This window comes from Musca autumnalis, unplaced genomic scaffold (genome assembly GCF_047663935.1).
Source record: "Musca autumnalis isolate F117 unplaced genomic scaffold, ASM4766393v1 scaffold_4, whole genome shotgun sequence".
Taxonomy (NCBI): Eukaryota; Metazoa; Arthropoda; class Insecta; order Diptera; family Muscidae; genus Musca; species Musca autumnalis.
Genome location: NW_027411977.1, coordinates 154,932,062 through 154,951,715, shown reverse-complemented (window position 1 = coordinate 154,951,715; position 19,654 = coordinate 154,932,062). Strand labels below are relative to the sequence as shown.

Below are 19,654 nucleotides of genomic sequence, written 5' to 3'. Positions count from 1 at the left end.
ACTGGTAAACATTAATTAATAATTAATTTTATATTTGACTACTGCCGACAATCTTCTTGGTACTGGTTGAAATAATTTAGAATTTTACATGTTTTAATGCACCAAATACAAGCAGAGGCATTTTATTAAACTAAAACTCCTAAATATTAAAATTGGGATAGCTTACCGCCTTTTACAATGACTCTGGTATTTAACCATCAATCCCAACACATTTAGTATTAATTTAAAGCTCATTATCAAACTCTTTTTTGTTCTTAGATCGGGTTTAGATTTTATGGCCTCATCTAAACCGACCTAAAATGAGCCTTTACAAAAACTTACCTTTTACAAAACTTATTTCAAACAATGTTCACACGGCTGTTTATTCTCATGTTGGGGATTTCAATGAATTATTGAAATATTTACCAAATTGTTGTTGAAAAATTTGCTATAAACAAGGCGATAGAGGCATTTTACAACAATATAATATTCTGAAGAGTTGTGTATTACATTCCAGAGAATATTTTCCCAAAAGGTAACATTAAGAAGAATTTAACATTTTGGGAGATACGCATTTCGCAGCGTATCTATACATAAATTATAGAATTTTTAGATATATTATAAAATTTGAGGCAATAAATGCAGTTTTTCGAGTTCACTATTCCCCCAAATAGTTTCTTCTTGCTCTTATCTACAAGTTTGCTGCAGATGTCAAAACAAGATTCGTATTGGTTTCAGAGATACAGCCCCGATTTGTTTTAAAAATTCGATATTTAACCATGCCATAAAAACCGAACCCGATCTAAGAAAACAAAATCCAAATATGGTTTTTGCCTATTGGTCCTCTACTTTCATAAAAGTCTGGACAGAAGTTGTTTGCACGCGATTGGCTCAAAAATGTTGCACAGTGTTATATATCAAACTCTCCCATAGGAATAAGACCAACAGAAGCAACGATATCCTCCATGGAAATAAAATTCCTCAAATTGGATTTTGGGATACCAGAGAAATTATAGGCTTATTTTAAAGTAGAAGTAGCATAGAATATGTGGTCAAATTTTCAAGTCGATAGGAAAAATATTGCCTGAGATATATTATTTGGAAGCGAAAAATGTATTGAATTTTGTATGCAAAATAGATACTAACAACGTGTTTTTCTCGAAATGGCATTTTGAAATCGGTGCCAACTCTAGCTAGAAAACAATTGAACCGATTGTCACGCAATTTTGTGGCGTTATCGAGGAGATCCAAATCTAGCCCTTCATTTATCGATTTATTTAAAAAAAATTGTTTGCCCGTTTTATGTCCAGAAAACGTTAGTTTTTAATCCAAATATTGAAATTTTGACTTTTTTGGATTTCGGCAAAATCTATTTTTTTAATCTATCGATGAAGGACTAGATCTGTATGTTCTAAATAAGCTCACAAAAATATATGACGATCGGTTAATTAGTTTTCGAGCTAGAATTGGCTCCGCAAAACGCTTTTACAAAAAATAGGGGTTTCGTGGACGGCCATTTCATCTTTCAGACGAAAAAAATCCTGAGAAATTGCCTTTTTGGGCTTTGCAGGTGACCGCCACTTGTTACTTAATCGCTTTTGTTGAAATGTCTTCTACCAAAGCTGGGATATTCGTTATTGCAATTCAAATCCAAATGGGTTGAAGTGTTCCCAAACCAATGCAGGGATATCAGTCAAATTCAAATAAAAAATAAAGGAAACTGGGATGTGTTACCGACAGTTGCAGCCACCTACGCCACCATACTTTTTATCATTGTGAAGGTAATAGTTTCTTCTTTCATTGACATGCTTTGCTTTTCGAATATCCTGAGGTATTTGCATAAGAATAAAACGTTCAATTTTTCTCCACATAAATGTTTGCCCCATTCCGACCCCTTGAACGTTATCCGGCCATAAACAAAATAAATAGGCTTCTTCCAACACCAAACATTTCGCGACGATCCCGTCTAATTTAAGATCTGTAGCGAGAAGGAACCTGAAGGAATGGACCGACATATCCATGGAAGTTCATCTTATTTGAGAGACTTTTCTTTCGATAGTTATAACGGTTGATTTGTTCTAAAGTTATCATGTGCTCCAGCCAGCGGACTTCGTCCAAACATATGTGAGTCTGAAAGCAATTTTTCGATAAGGCACACTGGTCCCAACCTGCGACAAAAATCGAAAAATTGAATAACATAAAATCGATAACATAAAGGAAAAAATGTTATCGTAGTAAAAAATAGTAGCTTCTTGCAGGTTCTGGAACATTTGTACTCATTATTCCCATAAAATGTGCTGGAAATCATATTTTTTATAATACCTTTTTTGTGGATTCACTCTCCAATTTTTTGTAGACTGTTCGAAATAGTGTCAAGTTTACAAAAAATTTAGTTCCAGCTGCATATATTTGCATTTTCGTATGTGACATTAAAAATACTGACGATGCCTCTGGTCGCTTCAACGATATGCCGTTTTTGTGTTTTTATTGTTTGTTTTGGTTTTTTTCTTTAAAGATTTAGATATTTTTGTTTTGGGATCTACTTATGAGCGTATTTTCCCCTACCATGAAATATTCTGACCTCAAATGGAGACGTTTTTTGACCACTAAGAACTCCAAATAGCAAATTACAACCAATTCGAACAGACAATGTAGATAAAAAACTCAAAATAACTGAAATAGGGAGGTTCCGTAATATGAGGACTATGCCGAAACCTGGAGCTAAAACCATAATTTTTGGCGCAGAAGGTTTTTGATCATTGAGAACTCCAAATGGCAAATTACAACCAATTCGGGCCGAAAATGTTAATAAAATCTTCAAAATACCTGAAATCGGGAGGTACCGTAATATGAGAGATATACCGAAACCTGGACCTAAGATCACAATTTTTGGCGCAGAAGGTTTTTGATCATTGAAAACTCCAAATGGCAAATAACAACCAATTCGGGCCGAAAATGTTGATAAAATCTTCAAAATACCTGAAATCGGGTGGTACTACTACATGGGGACTAAGCAAAATCTGGACCCATAATGATAATTTTTTGGCTGAAGTATTGATCCGACGATTATAAATATTTTTGTCGCACCTTCCCATACAAGATGGACCACTGTGCACTGTATCGTATAAAGTGTATTTTCGATCACATACATATGTACATTACAGCTACACATATCAGATTTTAGCAGTTTTTGACTCACGACAATTAATTCTTCTTCATTACTTAACAGCAAGTTTCTCAAAAGAGATTTAGTTCACGGAAAGTCGTTGATGTACTTCCTTGAGACCTCTATAAAGATCGAATACAGCATATCAAATATGGAGTATATTCATTATTGAATTCCGCGTTCCTGTTCCTTTATTACTTAATTGAATGATACTCGTATGACATAATGAAGTAATTCAGATTTCACAGACAGTTTTTCTCAAAAACTTAAAAATATTTCTTACAAAATGTCTTATTGAAGTACATTTACCTGTACCCTTCCATTCATTCATTCTTCCGACATTTTATAAATGAATGGGTTTGGTTAAGGTTACAGTAGCTCAAAGTAATATTTCCTAATTAACATAATAATGCGATTTTAAACCAAAAACATTACCAAAAGATAAGTATTTTGTCGTGTTCAGGTTATAGGAAAGTCAATGGTATAGTTTTGTAAAATAAAATGACAATGACATAATCATTATTATTCCCTATTAGAAACCAAGTTTATATTCCGGTGCGCCGGAACCTGAATCTGAACAACATTGATCATTGATGAGAAAAATGGAAACGGCAAGCCCTATAAAAATGGGACTAAAGAAAATGTTGGAGCTGTTAAAATTCTCTATCTATCTTCTTCTCGATTCTTATGTCCAACCGTTTATCCTAAAATTGCATGAAAATGTGTCAGATTAGAATAATATATTCCCAAGTTTGTGATACATACCCATCTACCTAAACTTGGAATAATTTTGGTAAGGAACGAGTTACCCTCTAAACATAAAAATATTTACTAGGAGAAAAGTAAAAGGTCCAAAATCATTTAAAAATATGCATTTGTTTATTCAAACTTACAAAAATTGTTTCAAATTTTATTTTGTAAATATGTCAATAATAACAAGTAAAAAACAATAATTCGGACGAACCAAACTTTTTTAAAAAATGTATATACAAATTTCTTCAATCTGTTGGTACCTTTATATGGGGGACATACCAAAACATGGACCTATGTGGACGATTTTTGGTACAGGAGTTTCGGGACCGAGAATTTAAAATGACAAATTACCGCTACTTCGGTTAAAAATATTAGCTAAAATCCTCAAAATACCGAATAATGCGAGGTACGGTTTTATAGGAGCTATATCAAAAAATAGTTCTATGTGGACGATTTTGAGAGGAGAAGTTTCGGGGCCTGAGAACCTCAAATGTCAAATTTCAGCTAGCTCGGTCAAAAATTGTAGCTAAAATCCTCAAAATACCGAAAATCTGGGGTACCGTTACATGGTTTTCCAAAAGCAAAGCCTGATAATGAAAGTGGGAAACTTCACTTTTACAGCAATGCAAAGTTGGTTGGCGTAGGTGGACAAACAACGGAGATATCGCAAAAGTCGTTATATCTTTGTTCGCTGTTGTTTTGGGTTATTTCTTGATATGACATGTCTGCAGTCAAATCTAATGCGGATCTTTTTTATAGAACATTTCGATCTTCTAACTCGCTTCCTTCCATGTCCTTTTCGTCCTTTATTTCAAGAACCGCAATAAAATTACCACAAGATGACATTTTTCAGCTTCGAAATGTTCTGCAAAAATGTCGCTCAGAAAATTTTAGGTACGGTTCTCATTGACGACTAATCGCGTTTTCATAGTCCTTTTTGACATTTACCCTGTTTTTGTGCAGAAAAAAATATATTTTGTTTTTCTGTATATTCCCTCTTTCATCTCAAGTGGACACTGACCTCCCCGTGGTGTCACCTGCTGAACTGCCTTTAACACCCGTTAAAGGTAGTGACCTAACATGTGCCGAAAGAAAGGAAAAACAAACCCCTCTAAAGTTGACGAACACCGCAAACGTTTTAAGGACCATGATCTGCGAATCTGCACCTGGAATGTTCGCATTATTTATAGAGAAGGTGCAGTCTTCGCATTGGCAGATGTACTTGGAAAGTACAAGGCCGACATTACTGCCATACAGGAAATATGATGGGAAAGGTGTCACAACAACATCTAAAGGTGACGCACTGTATTATAGCTGCCATGACGTATATCATGAGTTTGGTTGCGGATTCGTAGTTAGTCGGAGACTAAAACATCTGGTATCCAGCTTCACCCCAGTGAATGAAAGACTTTCTGCAATTCGAATAAAAGCTAAATTCTTCAACATCAGCTTTATTTGCGCTCATGCTCCCACTGAAGAAAAGGACGAACAGACCAAATATATATTTTACGAGCGCTTAGAAGAAACATATGATCGTTGCCCTGCCCTTGACATTAAAATCATTCTAGGCGATTTTAATGCCAAAATTGGAAAGGAGAATATCTTTGGCCCAACAGTCGGGAAATTCAGTCTCCACAGTAAAACATCTGACAATGGTATGAGGCTGATAGACTTTGCAGCTGCAAAAAACATGGTAGTTAGCAGTACCAGATTTAATCATCTCGATATTCATAAGGGCACCTGGCTGTCTCCAGATCAAAGAACAAGTAATCAAATTGATCATGTTGTGATAGATGGAAGACATTCATCGAGCGTGTTAGATGTACGATCGTTCCGAGACGCAAACATTGATTCGGACCACTACCTTGTTGCAGCAAAGGTACGTACCCGTCTAAACGTTGCAAATAAAGCACGAACAGACACAACGCGGAAGTTGGACATCGATAGGCTGCAAACACAACAGATAGCCACAGCATATTCCACTCAACTAGCCCAATTGCTTAACGCGAGCGCTCCTTGTCCCGATAACATAACAACACAATGGCAAAATATTGCCCACTCCATGCAAACAGCCGCAAAATCCATACTTGGTTTCCAGAGACCTCCACAAAGGAATTCATGGTATGACCAGGAGTGTCGTGCTGCTACCGAAGAGAAAACTGCGGCATATAGAGCTACTTTACAATCAGTAGCAACGCGTAGCGCACGAGAGAGATATCGGGAGAAAAGGAGAGAAGAGAAACGTCTTTTCCGCAAGCGGGAGTGTGAAAAAGTCGAGATGTACAGGAGACAGAATGACGGCCGAAAATTCTACCTTCTGAAACATCAAACAGATCAAGGAACATCCTCCAGTAGAGACCAGCAAGGTAATTTGGTAACAGATACAGATAGCGTGCTCAGGATATGGAAGGAACATTTCTCCAATCTGCTGGTATCCAATAGTAGCGAAGACGATGATACCACAGATCCAATCCCAGAAGATGGTATAGAATGTATACCGCCCGGCCAAGATGAGGTAAAAACAGCAATCAACCGGCTGAAGAATAATAAAGCAGCAGGAGCCGATGGCTTACCAGCCGAGCTGTTTAGAACCGGAGGCGACGCGCTGATAAGGTGTATGCATCACCTAGTTAGCACCATCTGGCAGGAAGAACGCGTACCCGACGATTGGAACCTGAGCATCCTATGTCCCGTCCAAAAGAAAGGATATAAGACTGTATGCTCCAACTATAGGGGCATAAGTCTTCTCCCTATTGCCTATAAGAGAGTGCCAGGGATATTGTGCGAACGACTAAAGCCAATGGTCAACGAAATAATTGGACCATACCAATGTGGCTTTAGACCTGGCAAGTCCACCATTGACCAGATATTTACCCTGCGGCAAATCCTAGAGAAAACCCAAGAGATGCAGATCGACACATTTCACCTTTTTGTCGATTATAAAGCAGCATTCGACAGTCCCCTCCGATCAAAGGTATTCCACGCAATGTCTGAATTTGGTATCCCCGCAAAGCTCATCCGGCTTTGTAAGATGACTTTAACTGATACTAGGTCCTCAGTTAAAATTGGAAAGAACCTCTCCTAAGAATTTTGTACCAAAAGAGGTTTCAGACAAGGAGACAGCCTTTCGTGTGACCTATTCAACATTTTGCTGGAAAAGGTAATACGAGATGCAAATATCAAAAGAAATGGCACAATTTACACCAATAGCCACATGTTACTTGCCTATGCTGATGACATAGACATCATGGGACGATCAGTAAAGGAAGTAACTGATACCTTTAGGAAGGTCGAAGCAGAATCTGCGAAAGTGGGTCTGGCGGTAAACGGCGAAAAGACCAAATTGATGGTGTCGACGCGCAAAGCGTCCATAGAGCTCGGACCAACTGTGGAAGTTGGTACCTACAATTTTGAGGTAGTTAAAGACTTCGTCTACCTCGGCACTGCCATAAACACAACAAACAACATTAGTTGTGAAATAAGAAGAAGAATTGTATTGGCCAACAGATGCTACTATGGTCTAAGTAAGCAATTTAAAAACAAAGCCACATCTCGTCAAACAAAAATAACACTATACAAAACGCTGATACTACCCGTGCTAATGTATGGCTCCGAAGCATGGGTACTTGCGCAAGCAGATAAGGCAGTGCTTGGTGTGTTTGAGAGGAAAATTCTTCGAAAGATCTACGGGCCGAGTTGCGTTGACGGTGAATATCGACGTCGTATGAACCACGAGCTATATAACCTATACAAAGACATGAATATAGTTAAACGTATCGAGATGCAACGATTGCGTTGGCTAGGCCATATTATGAGAATGAGCGATGATGAACCCGCTAAAAAGGCATATGAATACATGCCACATGGCGGTGCACGCAGAATCGGCAGCCCTAAGCTTCGATGGAGCATACAAGTGGATGAAGAAATGAAAAGGCGCGGTATTCCAAAAAGTCAAGCGAAAAACAGAGAGGAATGGAAATCTTTTCTTAGTTCGGTCTATGGAACAAATGTTCTGTAATGGGCCAACTAAGTAAGTAAGTAAGGTCCTCAGTTAAAATTGGAAAAAAACCTCTCCGAAGAATTTTGTACCAAAAGAGGTTTCAGACAAGGAGACATCCTTTCAACATTTTGCTTGAAAGGGTAATACGAGATGCAAATGTCAAAAGAAATTGCACAATTTACACCAATAGCCACATGTTACTTGCTTATGCTGATGACATAGACATCATGGGACGATCAGTAAAGGAAGTAACTGATACCTTTGGGAAGGTCGAAGCAGAATCTTCGAAAGTGGGTCTGGCGGTAAACGGCGAAAGGACCAAATTGATGGTGTCGACGCACAAAGCGTCCATAGAGCTCGGACCAACTGTGGAAGTTGGTACCTAAAATTTTTAGTTAGTTAAAGACTTAGTTAGTTAAAGAAGAATTGTATTGGCCAACAGATGCTACTATGGTTTAATTAAGCAATTTAAAAACAAAGCCACATCTCGTCAAACAAAAATAACACTATATAAAACGATGATACTACCCGTGCTAATGTATGGCTCCGAAGCATGGGTACTTGCGCAAGCAGATAAGGCAGTGCTTGGTGTGTTTGAGAGGAAAATTCTTCGAAAGATCTACGGGCCGATTTGCGTTGACGGTGAATATCGACGTCGTATGAACCACGAGCTATATCAGCTATATAAAGACATGAATATAGTTAAACGTATCGAGATGCAACGACTGCTTTGGCTAGGCCATATCATAAGAATGAGCGATGATGAACCCCCTAAAAAGGCGTATAAGTACATGCCACATGGCGGTGCACGCAGATTCGGCAGGCCTAAGCTTCGATGGAGCATACAAGTGGATGAAGAAATGAAAAGGCGCGGTATTCCAAAAAGCGAAGCCAAAAACAGAGAGGATTGGAGATCTTTTCTTAGTTCGGTCTATGGAACAAATGTTCTGTAATGGGCCAGCTAAGTAAGTAAGTATATTCCAACAACCAACAAAAACGAATATACAGACGTGCAAGACATCTGCCCAGTATGTGGCAGGGGCCCGCACGACACAAAACACCTTTTCAACTGCGCAGCCAAACCAACTCATCTAACCCCAGTGGATCTGTGGTTACATCCCATCGAAGCAGCCACTTTCCTGGAACTGGAGATAGACCCAGAGCCAGATTGAAGAGAAGAACGAACATACAAACATAATAACAAACACTGTTACAACAACAACAACAATATACAGAAAAACAAAATATAGTTTTTTCTGAACAAAAGCAGTGTAGATTTCAAAAAGGACTATAAAAACGCGATAATATCGATTAGTCGTCAGTTAAGAGCCGTACCTAAAATTTTCTGAGCGACATTTTTGCAGAACATTTCGAAGCTGAAAAATGTCATCTTGTGGTACTTTTATTGCGGTTCTTGAAATAAAGGACGAAAAGGACATGGAAGGAAGCGAGTTAGAAGATCGAAATGTTCTACAAAAAAGATTCTCATTAGATTTGACTGAAGATAGTCATATCAAAAATAAGCCAAAACAACAGCGAACAAAGATATAACGCTAATTTCTGATGGCTTATAGGGTCTCCAGTGAAAAATTCATCACGCCATAACTCAAAAATTCGACTCAATGCGGATCTGCCCTTTGCGGTTCTGTATATACTCATCAAGGGCTTTCACCCTAAAAGGAATTTTTCACCCCCCCCCCCCCCCCCTAAATTTCGGTTCACAGTGTTATTTGTAGAAAAAATCAACGTTTTATTCCAAAGTGAATATCTCCGCTTCAAAAGCATTTTTTATTTTTGCGATTTTAATTAATGACGAATGTCATAGCTTTGGTTGGGGACCTTTCTGAAGCAAATCATGTCGGTGACAGCTGAAAATCCCACCTTTACAATGATGCAAAGTAGGTTGGCGTAGGTGGTCAAACATCGGAGATATCGCAATAGTCGTTAATGCATCCGTTTTTTCAGGTAGCAATTTTGGTCGGATCGTCTCGAAATTTTGGTGATTAATGGGGGTCCCAGAGAGGAAGGAAGGAATAATTTTGAAGGAAAACTGTATCGGGTAATATACATTTTGAAATGCGTGTAAATCGTGAAATCCCAAAACCACTTGATGCGATTTTCCGATATAACGAATTGTTTTTCTTTCGTTTGTATATGGATGGATTGTCACGATCTATGATTTATATGATCCGGACCGCCGAAAAACTAAAATATCGCGGGGTACCAGCCCATTCAAAAGGATATTGTAAATACTGTACCCAAAAAATAGGTTTTATAGAAAAAATATGTCACTAAATTGTGGCCTTTGGCAGTAGATTACTGTGATGCTTTGTGGGGTACATAGCCAACATACATATCAAATTATGCGTAATCAGGATTACTTTAATCCTATGATTGGTTTTTTGAAATACCCGAGTGCGCGTCCAAGTTAAATCAAAAATACAAAAAACACTTAAAATCTGGCTTCAAAAGCCCAGCATCCATAAAAGGTGGATGCAGTGGAAATTTTGAAAAGTGATATATTAGAAGTGTAAACTTCATTTTGTGTTCTTCTACTTTTAGGTTGGGCAGATGTCCGTCATTTGAATGGTTTAATCAGCAATCGAATAGCAATGTAAAAAACCTCGATAGCTTCAACGTGTTTTTGCCTATGTTTATTCATTTACGCGCTCATAACTTCCACGCAAATTATTATTTTGTTAAATTTTGAGCTTTGCTGGTAAACTTGGCTTCATGGAAACTAAATTTTTTTGTCCTTTACTCATATATAAGTTTTCAAACTCAACCTTATGCCTGATCAGCTGAATTAAACCACCAGTGAAACGATCGTAGCATATTGGTTGGATGTGTGTGGACTTGGCTAGATATCACTTTTTCAATACAAACTCCTTAGCTCAATTATCAATTCAATTATAAAAAATACTTTTTAAAGTTTACCATTTTCTCACACAAAAGTTTTGTCCCATTTAACCAGTATATTATCTGACAATCATCTTAAATTGCACGCTTCTTCTTCGTAATAAACTCAAACCTTATTTAAAATTTCGCGCCGATCTGACTATCATTGCGGTCTGTAGAGCATCTTTAAAATCGGATAAAAATTACGGATTTGGTCCATTCCATCCCCTAAATTTTACGATAATCACCACCAGTGTCAAAATTGGACAATTCGCTATGACAAACAGAAATTTGACAATGCCATTTATTTAAACGAAATCTAAATGTTCTTACATTAACATATGTATGTATTAATAATGCAAACCAGTTTTATTTAATACTAGCTGAACCCGGTGCGCTTCGCGGCCCCATTTAGGCCAAATTCCATAATACATTCCAAATTTCATTGAAATTGGACATACATAACGTGTTTGGTGCATCAAATACATGAAATCGGCCGAAAATATATATATGAGCTATATCCAAATTTGAACAGATTTCAATATAATTTGGCAAATCTATTTTTAGGCCAAATTCCATAACACATTCCAAATTTCATTGAAATTGGACATACATACCGTGTTTGGTGCATCAAATACATAAAATTGGTCGAAAATATATATGGAAGCTATATCCAAATTTTAACCGATTTCAATATAATTTGGCAAATCTATTTTTAGGCTAAATTCCATAACAAATTCCAAATTTCATTGAAATACATACTGTGTTTGGTGCATCAAATACATGAAATCGGCAGAAAATAGATATGGGAGCTATATCCAAATCTGAAACGATATCTATTTAATTTGGCAAACCTATTTCTAGACCAAATTCCGTCACGCGTTCCAACCTTGAAGACTGTATCTATAACCGTTCTATAGATGTTTGCACACAAGATCTAAATTTGTTGGAGGTACCTCCGATTCTGATGCTATATCTCCGGATCAAGACGGAATTTCAAAACTTTTTATAGCCTATGTTACTTTCAGGTGATGTAGTAATATACTCTGAAAAATTCAGGAAGATCTGTTCCGCGGTTTTTGAGTCCATAAACTTCAAACAAAGAAACAAACAAGTCCGGTGCGTTTCGCTACACCGACCAAATATATGTGGGAACTATATCCAAATCTGAACCAATTTCAATATAATTTGGCAAATGTATTCCCGGAAATAAATCCGTCACAGATTCCAAATTTCATTGAAATCGGGCATATATAGCGTGTTTGATGTGTCAAATACATGAAATCGGCCGAAAATATATATGGGTGCTATATGCAAATCTGAACCAATTTCGCTATATTGTAGGGCAAATTTCGTCACACATTCCAAATTTCATTGAAATCGGGCATATAGTTTGGTGTATAAAATACATGAAATCAGCCGAAAACATATATGAAACGATTTCAATATGTTTTGGCACATTTATTTGTATGCCAAATTCCGTCACATATTCCAAATTTGGAGACTGTATCTGTGACCATTCTATAGTTATTTACATACAAAATCTAAATTTTTTGGATGTACATCCGATTCTGATGCTATATCTCCGGAGCAATGCGGAATTTCAAAAATTTTTATACCCTACACCACTATGTGGGGAGGATATTATAAGTTGGTTTTGGCCAAAAAACGTTTGTAACGCATCGAAATAGTGGTCGTAGACCCATACTTATATATACCAAAATTAATGTCTCGACGAGCTGAGTCGATCTATGTGTGTCCGTCCGTCTGTCCATCTAAACCTTGTAATCACGCTACAGGTCGCAATTTTGATCGGATCGTCACCAAATTTTGGATCCCGGAGGGGAAGAAGCCTATTGATTTTGGTGATGGTCGGATAATATTCAGGGGTCGGAATGGGCAAAAAAATTATTTGGAGAAAAAGTCAATTTGACCAAAAATCATAAAATTAAAAATGTTGTGTAGTGTTACGTAAAGCTATTTTAAGCTATTCTCCAACAGAATTGACGCAATAACTAAAAAATCTTTCAAATGAATATTACATAACTAGGTTACGTTTTGGTGTATCCCAGAATTTTCAAACACAGTAGCTCTTATTTAGCATTTTCGATTCTATTTCAAAGATTTACAGTATTTCTTATTCTTCAAAGTACATATCCTTATATCACACATTATCTGCAGTCCCATTAAAAAAGTTTTGTGTTACTTTTGCCTTATTAAGTTATCAATTGGACACATTTTTACCGCGAGGACTGATACTAATAAGAAGATCTATCTAAAAAACCTATTAATGTTATTTGTATACCATTAATTAATTGAAATAAATAACTCGAATCCCCGAGTGCAGATTAGACTTGTACCGAACATTTCCAATCAAACATTGCCAGCTATTGCGTACGTCCCTGCTTAATTTTATTTAATTATTTCTTTTTTGTTAACAGATAAATAGGTTAGTCGTATTTAGGTGTGCTCTACAATTTTTTAATATTCGAAAAAATGGATCGAAGAAAGTAGTGCAGTGCAAACTTAAAAGCTGGATTCCGGTTAAATGTTTAAACAGTTAAATTTTCATACAAAATATACCTAATTTCAAAGATATACAAAATATACCTAATTTCAATTTGTATACAAAATATACCTTATTTCAAAAATATGGAATTTTATAGTTATGTGCATTAGGATTACATGGGGTAATATTAAGTAATGTGTTGTCACGTCCGCCTTGCACTCATAAGATCTGCGGTTCGATTCCCAGGCCGGACAAAAACATCATACTTCCCAACAGTGGCAAAATACCCCTCAGTATAATGTAGGCGGCATTTCCTGAGTATTGCACCCATGTAAAACTTATCTATAAGTGGTGTCGTACGTCGTTTGGACTCGGCGATAAAAAGTAGGTCGCATATCATTGAGCTAATATGAATCGGCGTTAGAGCTGTGCCAAATGAACTATATGCAACTATCTAGTTCACTACGCAGTTCCAATGGCCCAAACCAATTGTATGAACAAACTGCGTATACGTAATATCACACGTTAGATTTTATGACTCATACGTTTTGGAACTCGTACAGTGAACATGCGTTTTGGAACTAGTACAATGAACAGGAACTAAATTACCCAACTCTAATCGGCGTGCACTCATTGATATGAGAGAAGTCGCCAGTGTCCCTTCGGGGATGTGTATGGAAACATACATATGTATTTACATTTATGGCAATCGGTTAACGTTAACCGTGCCATCCGAACGATCTTTGTTTCCATAGCAATTTGTCTACAGCTATAGGTGCATTAAAAAATTCAACTAATTAAAAAATTCACTAAAAAATTATGGGTCGCCCTAATGTACATATGTACATATACATATGCACGCAGTTTTCCCCTGCCGTTAAAAAGTACCAGCCCCGATTGCAGGCAAGTTTTCTACTGCAGTTACTTCGTTAATTGTTTTATTACAACAGAAAATCATTCTTAAAATAGCAATTTTTTATTGAAAGTGAATATAATCTTCAATACAAAATTTTAACCGAATTGGGATATTTTAAGAGTTTTGTTTTTAAGTTAAATAAAACATATGTATTCACATATGTAAATGTTTGTTTAAAAAACTAAAATCGAAATTTTAAATCGGCGTGGCAACTTTTTTGCCAAATCGCCTTAAAAACGTAATTTGTTGTCAAAACAACATTCCCCACATGACACTAGATACATAGGTTTTTTTTGTTATAACCCTAATGTACATACATGCATATATTGGTTAACTGTTAATAAACAATTACCTGAGGAAGGGAGTGGGATGGGCACCGTCGGTAATGTAGCAGTACTCAATGTATTTATTCCAGACAGAGAAGCATTAGGATTGACCAAATTTACTGGTTCACAGCTACTGCCGTTTGAATTACCACCACTTTTTAAGCTGATAGCTGAATGTCGTGGAGGAGATTCCATACTCCACCGGGACACACACTTTTTTCAGATGAACTGTCAACAACCAACGGCAGTCAAAGCACCGAGAACACATATAAAGTTTTTTTCTGTGTGCGCAATTATGTAAGTTACGGGATGTAAACGTGGACCAATTTATACATTGATCGAGATAAAAGTCCAAGCCCCCCGTTTTCCGTTAATTTTTTTTTTTTTATTTTTCACTTCAGTTCATTTGGTTTTCACGTTTTTGTATTTACTTCACTTGAACTTATTTATCATTTCGAATCCAAGCTATGTATTGATATATGTATATGCTTGCTTGCATGTACAAGGTATATATGTATGTATATGTAAATTGCTACTAGCGTATGATGTATACGATGTATGATGATGTATACGTCTGTCAACCTGTCCATTAATTTTTATTATCTCTTCAATGTCAGGGGAGTTTACGATTGCAATAAAACGGTCTAAATGCCGACGCTTTGTAAGTTGCGCGCTTGTTCCGAGCAAAACAACAGCCGCGTTAATTCCAAACACATACACGACGATAACTGGATAACTGAACGCGGTGATGAGAACGCTTTGACACTCAACACAAAAACTCATCCCCATTCGATGAATACATACACAAACAAATTTGGAAATTTGGGTGGTGGCATGTTGGTGCTCTGCTACGATATGTTCGTGGGGGTTTCACTGATATGATGAACCCACAATTACTATGGTGCATGAAAACACACATATACACACTCCTAGAATCCGCTCTCCAATTGAGTTGTACACCTGAGTGGGAGAGTGAAATGAGTGCTTTTTATAAACGAGATACCAAAATAGGTATAACCCGTATCCGTTGCGTGCATTTACTTGAGTGAACATAAAATCCAGACAAGTTTGCTACCGAAGAATTTAAATTCCATTATGTGACTGTGTGCAAATGTAAAATCGTGTTGCTGTAATCATGAACACCAAACAACTCGTAAAAGAAATATTGAAAAGATGGGGAACACATTGTGCTATTATTATTAATTACAGTAGGCAACGGATAAACGTATTCATAAGAACGGATAAACGTATTCATAACAACATGTTAGGGTATAGTATCCATTAGGCCGGGGCGATTTGTACGGAAGGAAAAAAACCTTAATAGGCCATTCGCGTTTCAGATTCCTGGGATTGAATTGAGCAAAAAAGTCTGCTGGACCATATGTCTACGACGAAAATCGAGCCTCCCGATTTTGACTTTAAGTTTTTTATCTACGATTTTTTGACATCTTGGCATATAACAGCCAAACCATTGAGATTTTCGAGCCAACACAAAGACAAAAATTATATCCAAGACCGTAATAAAGAACTCTCTAATACACCGCAAAAGCATTGGAACGCTTTTTCAGGCAGTTTTGGTCTTGAGAAGGTGCAAACTTTTCGGAAAATGTCCATAAATGGCACTGTGCTACAAAAGTTGACCAGAAAAATATTCAAGCGTTCTGATGCAAAATTCCATCGTGTTGGGATCCATGGAGAACGAAAATGCCTTTAGCTCGTTTGGTCCACTTCGTTTTATTTTTTTTATAACGGTAAAAGTAGTGAAAATCTGGGTTTCTTATATTTTCAAATTTAAACGGACATATCTTATTTTATCCACAACGGATTTCTTTTGATACTTCTTCCTTTTAAAGGGGTCAATAATATCTTTTGAATAAGCTATTATTGTTTTAAGTCGGTTAACAAATGGCTAAGTTATAGTAGTGGGGTTTTTCAGACTTAAACCACTATAACTTCGCCTTAACTTAACCGATTTAAAACAATAATAGCTTATTCAAAAGATATTAAAAGGAAGAAAGATCAAAAGAAATCCGTTTGGAAGATTTTATATAAAGTGGAACCTCGATTATGCGGGAATCGATTATCCGTAAACCTCCATTATCCATGAAAAGAAAAATCAGATTTTCTGTTCAATTTACACCGATTAACCGTGAAAAACAATGCATAAATGAATTATTTTAGAGAAGTTTTTATATTTTACTCTCGAGATTAAATTCATAATTGCTCTTTTTTGTAAATATTTGCAAAAAACCCATATTTTTATAGTGTTACTTCATTATCCGGGAAAATGGATTACCCGTAATACCTCCGGCTCGACCATTACTGATAATCGAGGTTCGACTGTACATTATCCGTCAAACTTTGCTGTAATTTGTAATTTAGGATTCAAAGTAGTAAAAAAATCTCCGTCAACATTTAGACATAGGCCCCCATAAACCTGGACCGCCCTATTACATGTACTTTTAACATTTTATCTACATTTTCGATCTAAATTGGGTGTAATTTAGCATTAAGGATTCGTAGTGATCATAAAAAGTATCCGTCAAAAGTTGTGGATAGGCCTACGCCCGATTGAATGTATTTGGATGTAATTTAGCATTAAGAATTCGTAGTGTTTATAAACTTCTCCACCAACAACTCATATAACGGTTCCGCCCGATTTCATGTATTTTCCAGTTTTTCCAATTAGGCATTTGGAGTTCCCAGGGTAAAAACGTCTACACCTGGGGATTGGTATATGCAATAGAATCGACAATGTAACGAATTACAGATACATTTTTCCTCTCTCTAACGGACTTTGTCCGATTTTTCGCCCAGTGATGCTGTTAAGGATGGATAATCGTCTATGTTCGCTATCTTTATCCTACCGCGATCTATTTATAAATACTGTAAATACTTGTTAAAGTCGAATTCTTCCGCTTACGAGACGTATGTATGGGTGAATATTGTGAAATGACTGGTTTCAGGTGTCGAAAACGGCAAAGTGCGATAATGGCTTTAAATAAATATTTTTCGGCTGATACTATTTTATAAGACAATTTTATGCATAAATTAGCAACTGGCCATGTATGTATATTTAAGGATTTTTTCAACCCACGGTGAGGACATAGTCCCACGGAAATTATATTTAAATATTTTAATTTTGTAAGATTTGTCCTCGCTTTGTTTTAATTAACTATAGCCTCGACGTTGAAATCGGTCTATTTGGATATATAGCTCCCAATTACAATTTAACATATTCACAACGGTGTAGGGCATCATAAAGTCGGGCTCGGTCGACATGATCCTTTCCTTATTGACTTTTTATTTTTCCTCTTCATTTCTACTTTTTCTTTATGGTTCCATGTTGTATTTGATGGTTTGTTTAAAAATCCTACAAAAAATGTATTTAATAATTATCATAGATTGAATAATCTAAAATTTACATTAATTATACCCATGGTAATGATGGAAACGTGATTATTCTTGGATTTAAATCTGGAAATATTCAAAATTTGTTATATGATATAATATAATTAAATGAAGACTTTAAAAATGAACATACCTATACCATCAATTTGAAAATTATAATATAAATAGCGGAAAAATAACGGAAAAAATGACAAAATTTCAGGAACATGCACAAAAAACACTAAATATTTCAACAGCTCTTAAATAACTAACTACATATTTCATTTCTGTGGATTATCTTTAAAACTAACGGGAATTGCCGTTACATTGAAGGATTACATATAAACAAAAACCGGTTTAAAGCATTTTTTCTTAATAAACACATCGGCCCACGGGAATGACAAAAAAAAGTAGGGACACGACTAAAAGGTCTCAAAATCATAATTTAAAAAATAAAATTATATTTATGAAATTAAAGTGGACTTTGTTAATTCTTCTAGAATAACTCGGCGTACTTCATTTATAGAAAATGTATTAATGAATATCAGTGTTTTTGAGCACAAAGCGACTGGGGACATGACACGGTAATGCGTATTTGTAACTTTCGATTAATTTTTTCATATAAATATGTACAATATTTTATTTTGATTTTCGAAACTAGTTAGAGGACATTTTGTTTTACTTATTCCGTTTCTAAGAACTTAATTTTTTCAATATTTTTAACCCTAAATGCGTCGGGACAGAGAAACAAGTATTTTCGTAATATTCATCCGTATATGTTTTTAGTTTTTCATTGCTGATTAACGATCTACGCTTTTTGTATCGTTGAACCTCACTATTTAAGGCAATTTGTACCGTACAACGTCCGAGATTAATGCCTACGTGTACCACCGAACATTCCAGAAAATTTCATCGGTTCGTTAGTTTTCGAGATATAACATATTTAAGAAGTGGCCTTGACCTCGGACCTAAACTAAGAACATTTGACCCGGGGCACAACCACCGTTGTTTCGCAAATTACATTTGCAATGCATTCATAACTTTAGCAAATATAGCGAAAATAAAACAATAGAGACCTGCGAAATTCATAAACAAATACATAGCCTATTTTCCCCACGGGACATTCCTGAATATTTTCTGAAAATTTCATGAAAATAATGTATTGCAAAAAGTTGGCGCGGTCATCAGCATTTAAAGATTAGATTAGTATTTAAAAAGTGGGCGTGATTGGGTATTTTTGGCTTCAAATAAGTACCTAGGGACGGAACACAGCCCCATTGTATCCCAAAATTAATGTCTAAACCGATATTGTCATAAACTTTGCATATACAGCGCTAATTTTTCAAAATACAGCATTTGAAAATATAGAGCACAGGAAAGGTTCCCCACCCCCTCCGAAATTCATCGAAATATATTTTCTATCTTCACCATGAAACACTATCTGCAGATTTTACAAAAATCCTTACAGTAGTTTTGAAGATATAATACTTATATTTAACAAGTAAGAAAAGCGTTAAGTTCGGTCGGGCCGAACTTTTTATACCCTCCACCACAAATTTCAGCCATTTCGGCCACACCTTCAAAATACCGAAATTCGGAAGGTACCGTTCTATGGGGGCTATAAGATGGCGTGGACCTATACCTAAAAATTTCTGGGGGAAAGTTTTATACGCCTAAAGAAGACTAAATACCAAATTTCAGCCATCTCGGTGTGATA

At 36.2% G+C, this 19,654-nt stretch overlaps 1 protein-coding gene across 3 annotated transcripts in view; it reads right to left on the bottom strand.

The window, feature by feature from the left end:
- Window positions 1-19,654, bottom strand: part of LOC141400619 (paired box protein Pax-6-like) — a 260,551-nt gene that overhangs the window by 181,693 nt on the left and 59,204 nt on the right. Inside the window, exon 1 of one of the 3 annotated variants that reach the window (XM_073979913.1) lies at window positions 14,574-15,650. The exons of 1 other annotated variant lie outside the window; for it this stretch is intronic. In XM_073979913.1, coding sequence (XP_073836014.1) covers window positions 14,574-14,742 — 169 coding nt within the window. In that variant the 5' untranslated portion in view covers window positions 14,743-15,650. Of the gene's footprint in view, window positions 1-14,573; window positions 15,651-19,654 lie in introns of those variants that run through there. One more of the 3 variants, XM_073979909.1, reaches the window with a different exon arrangement.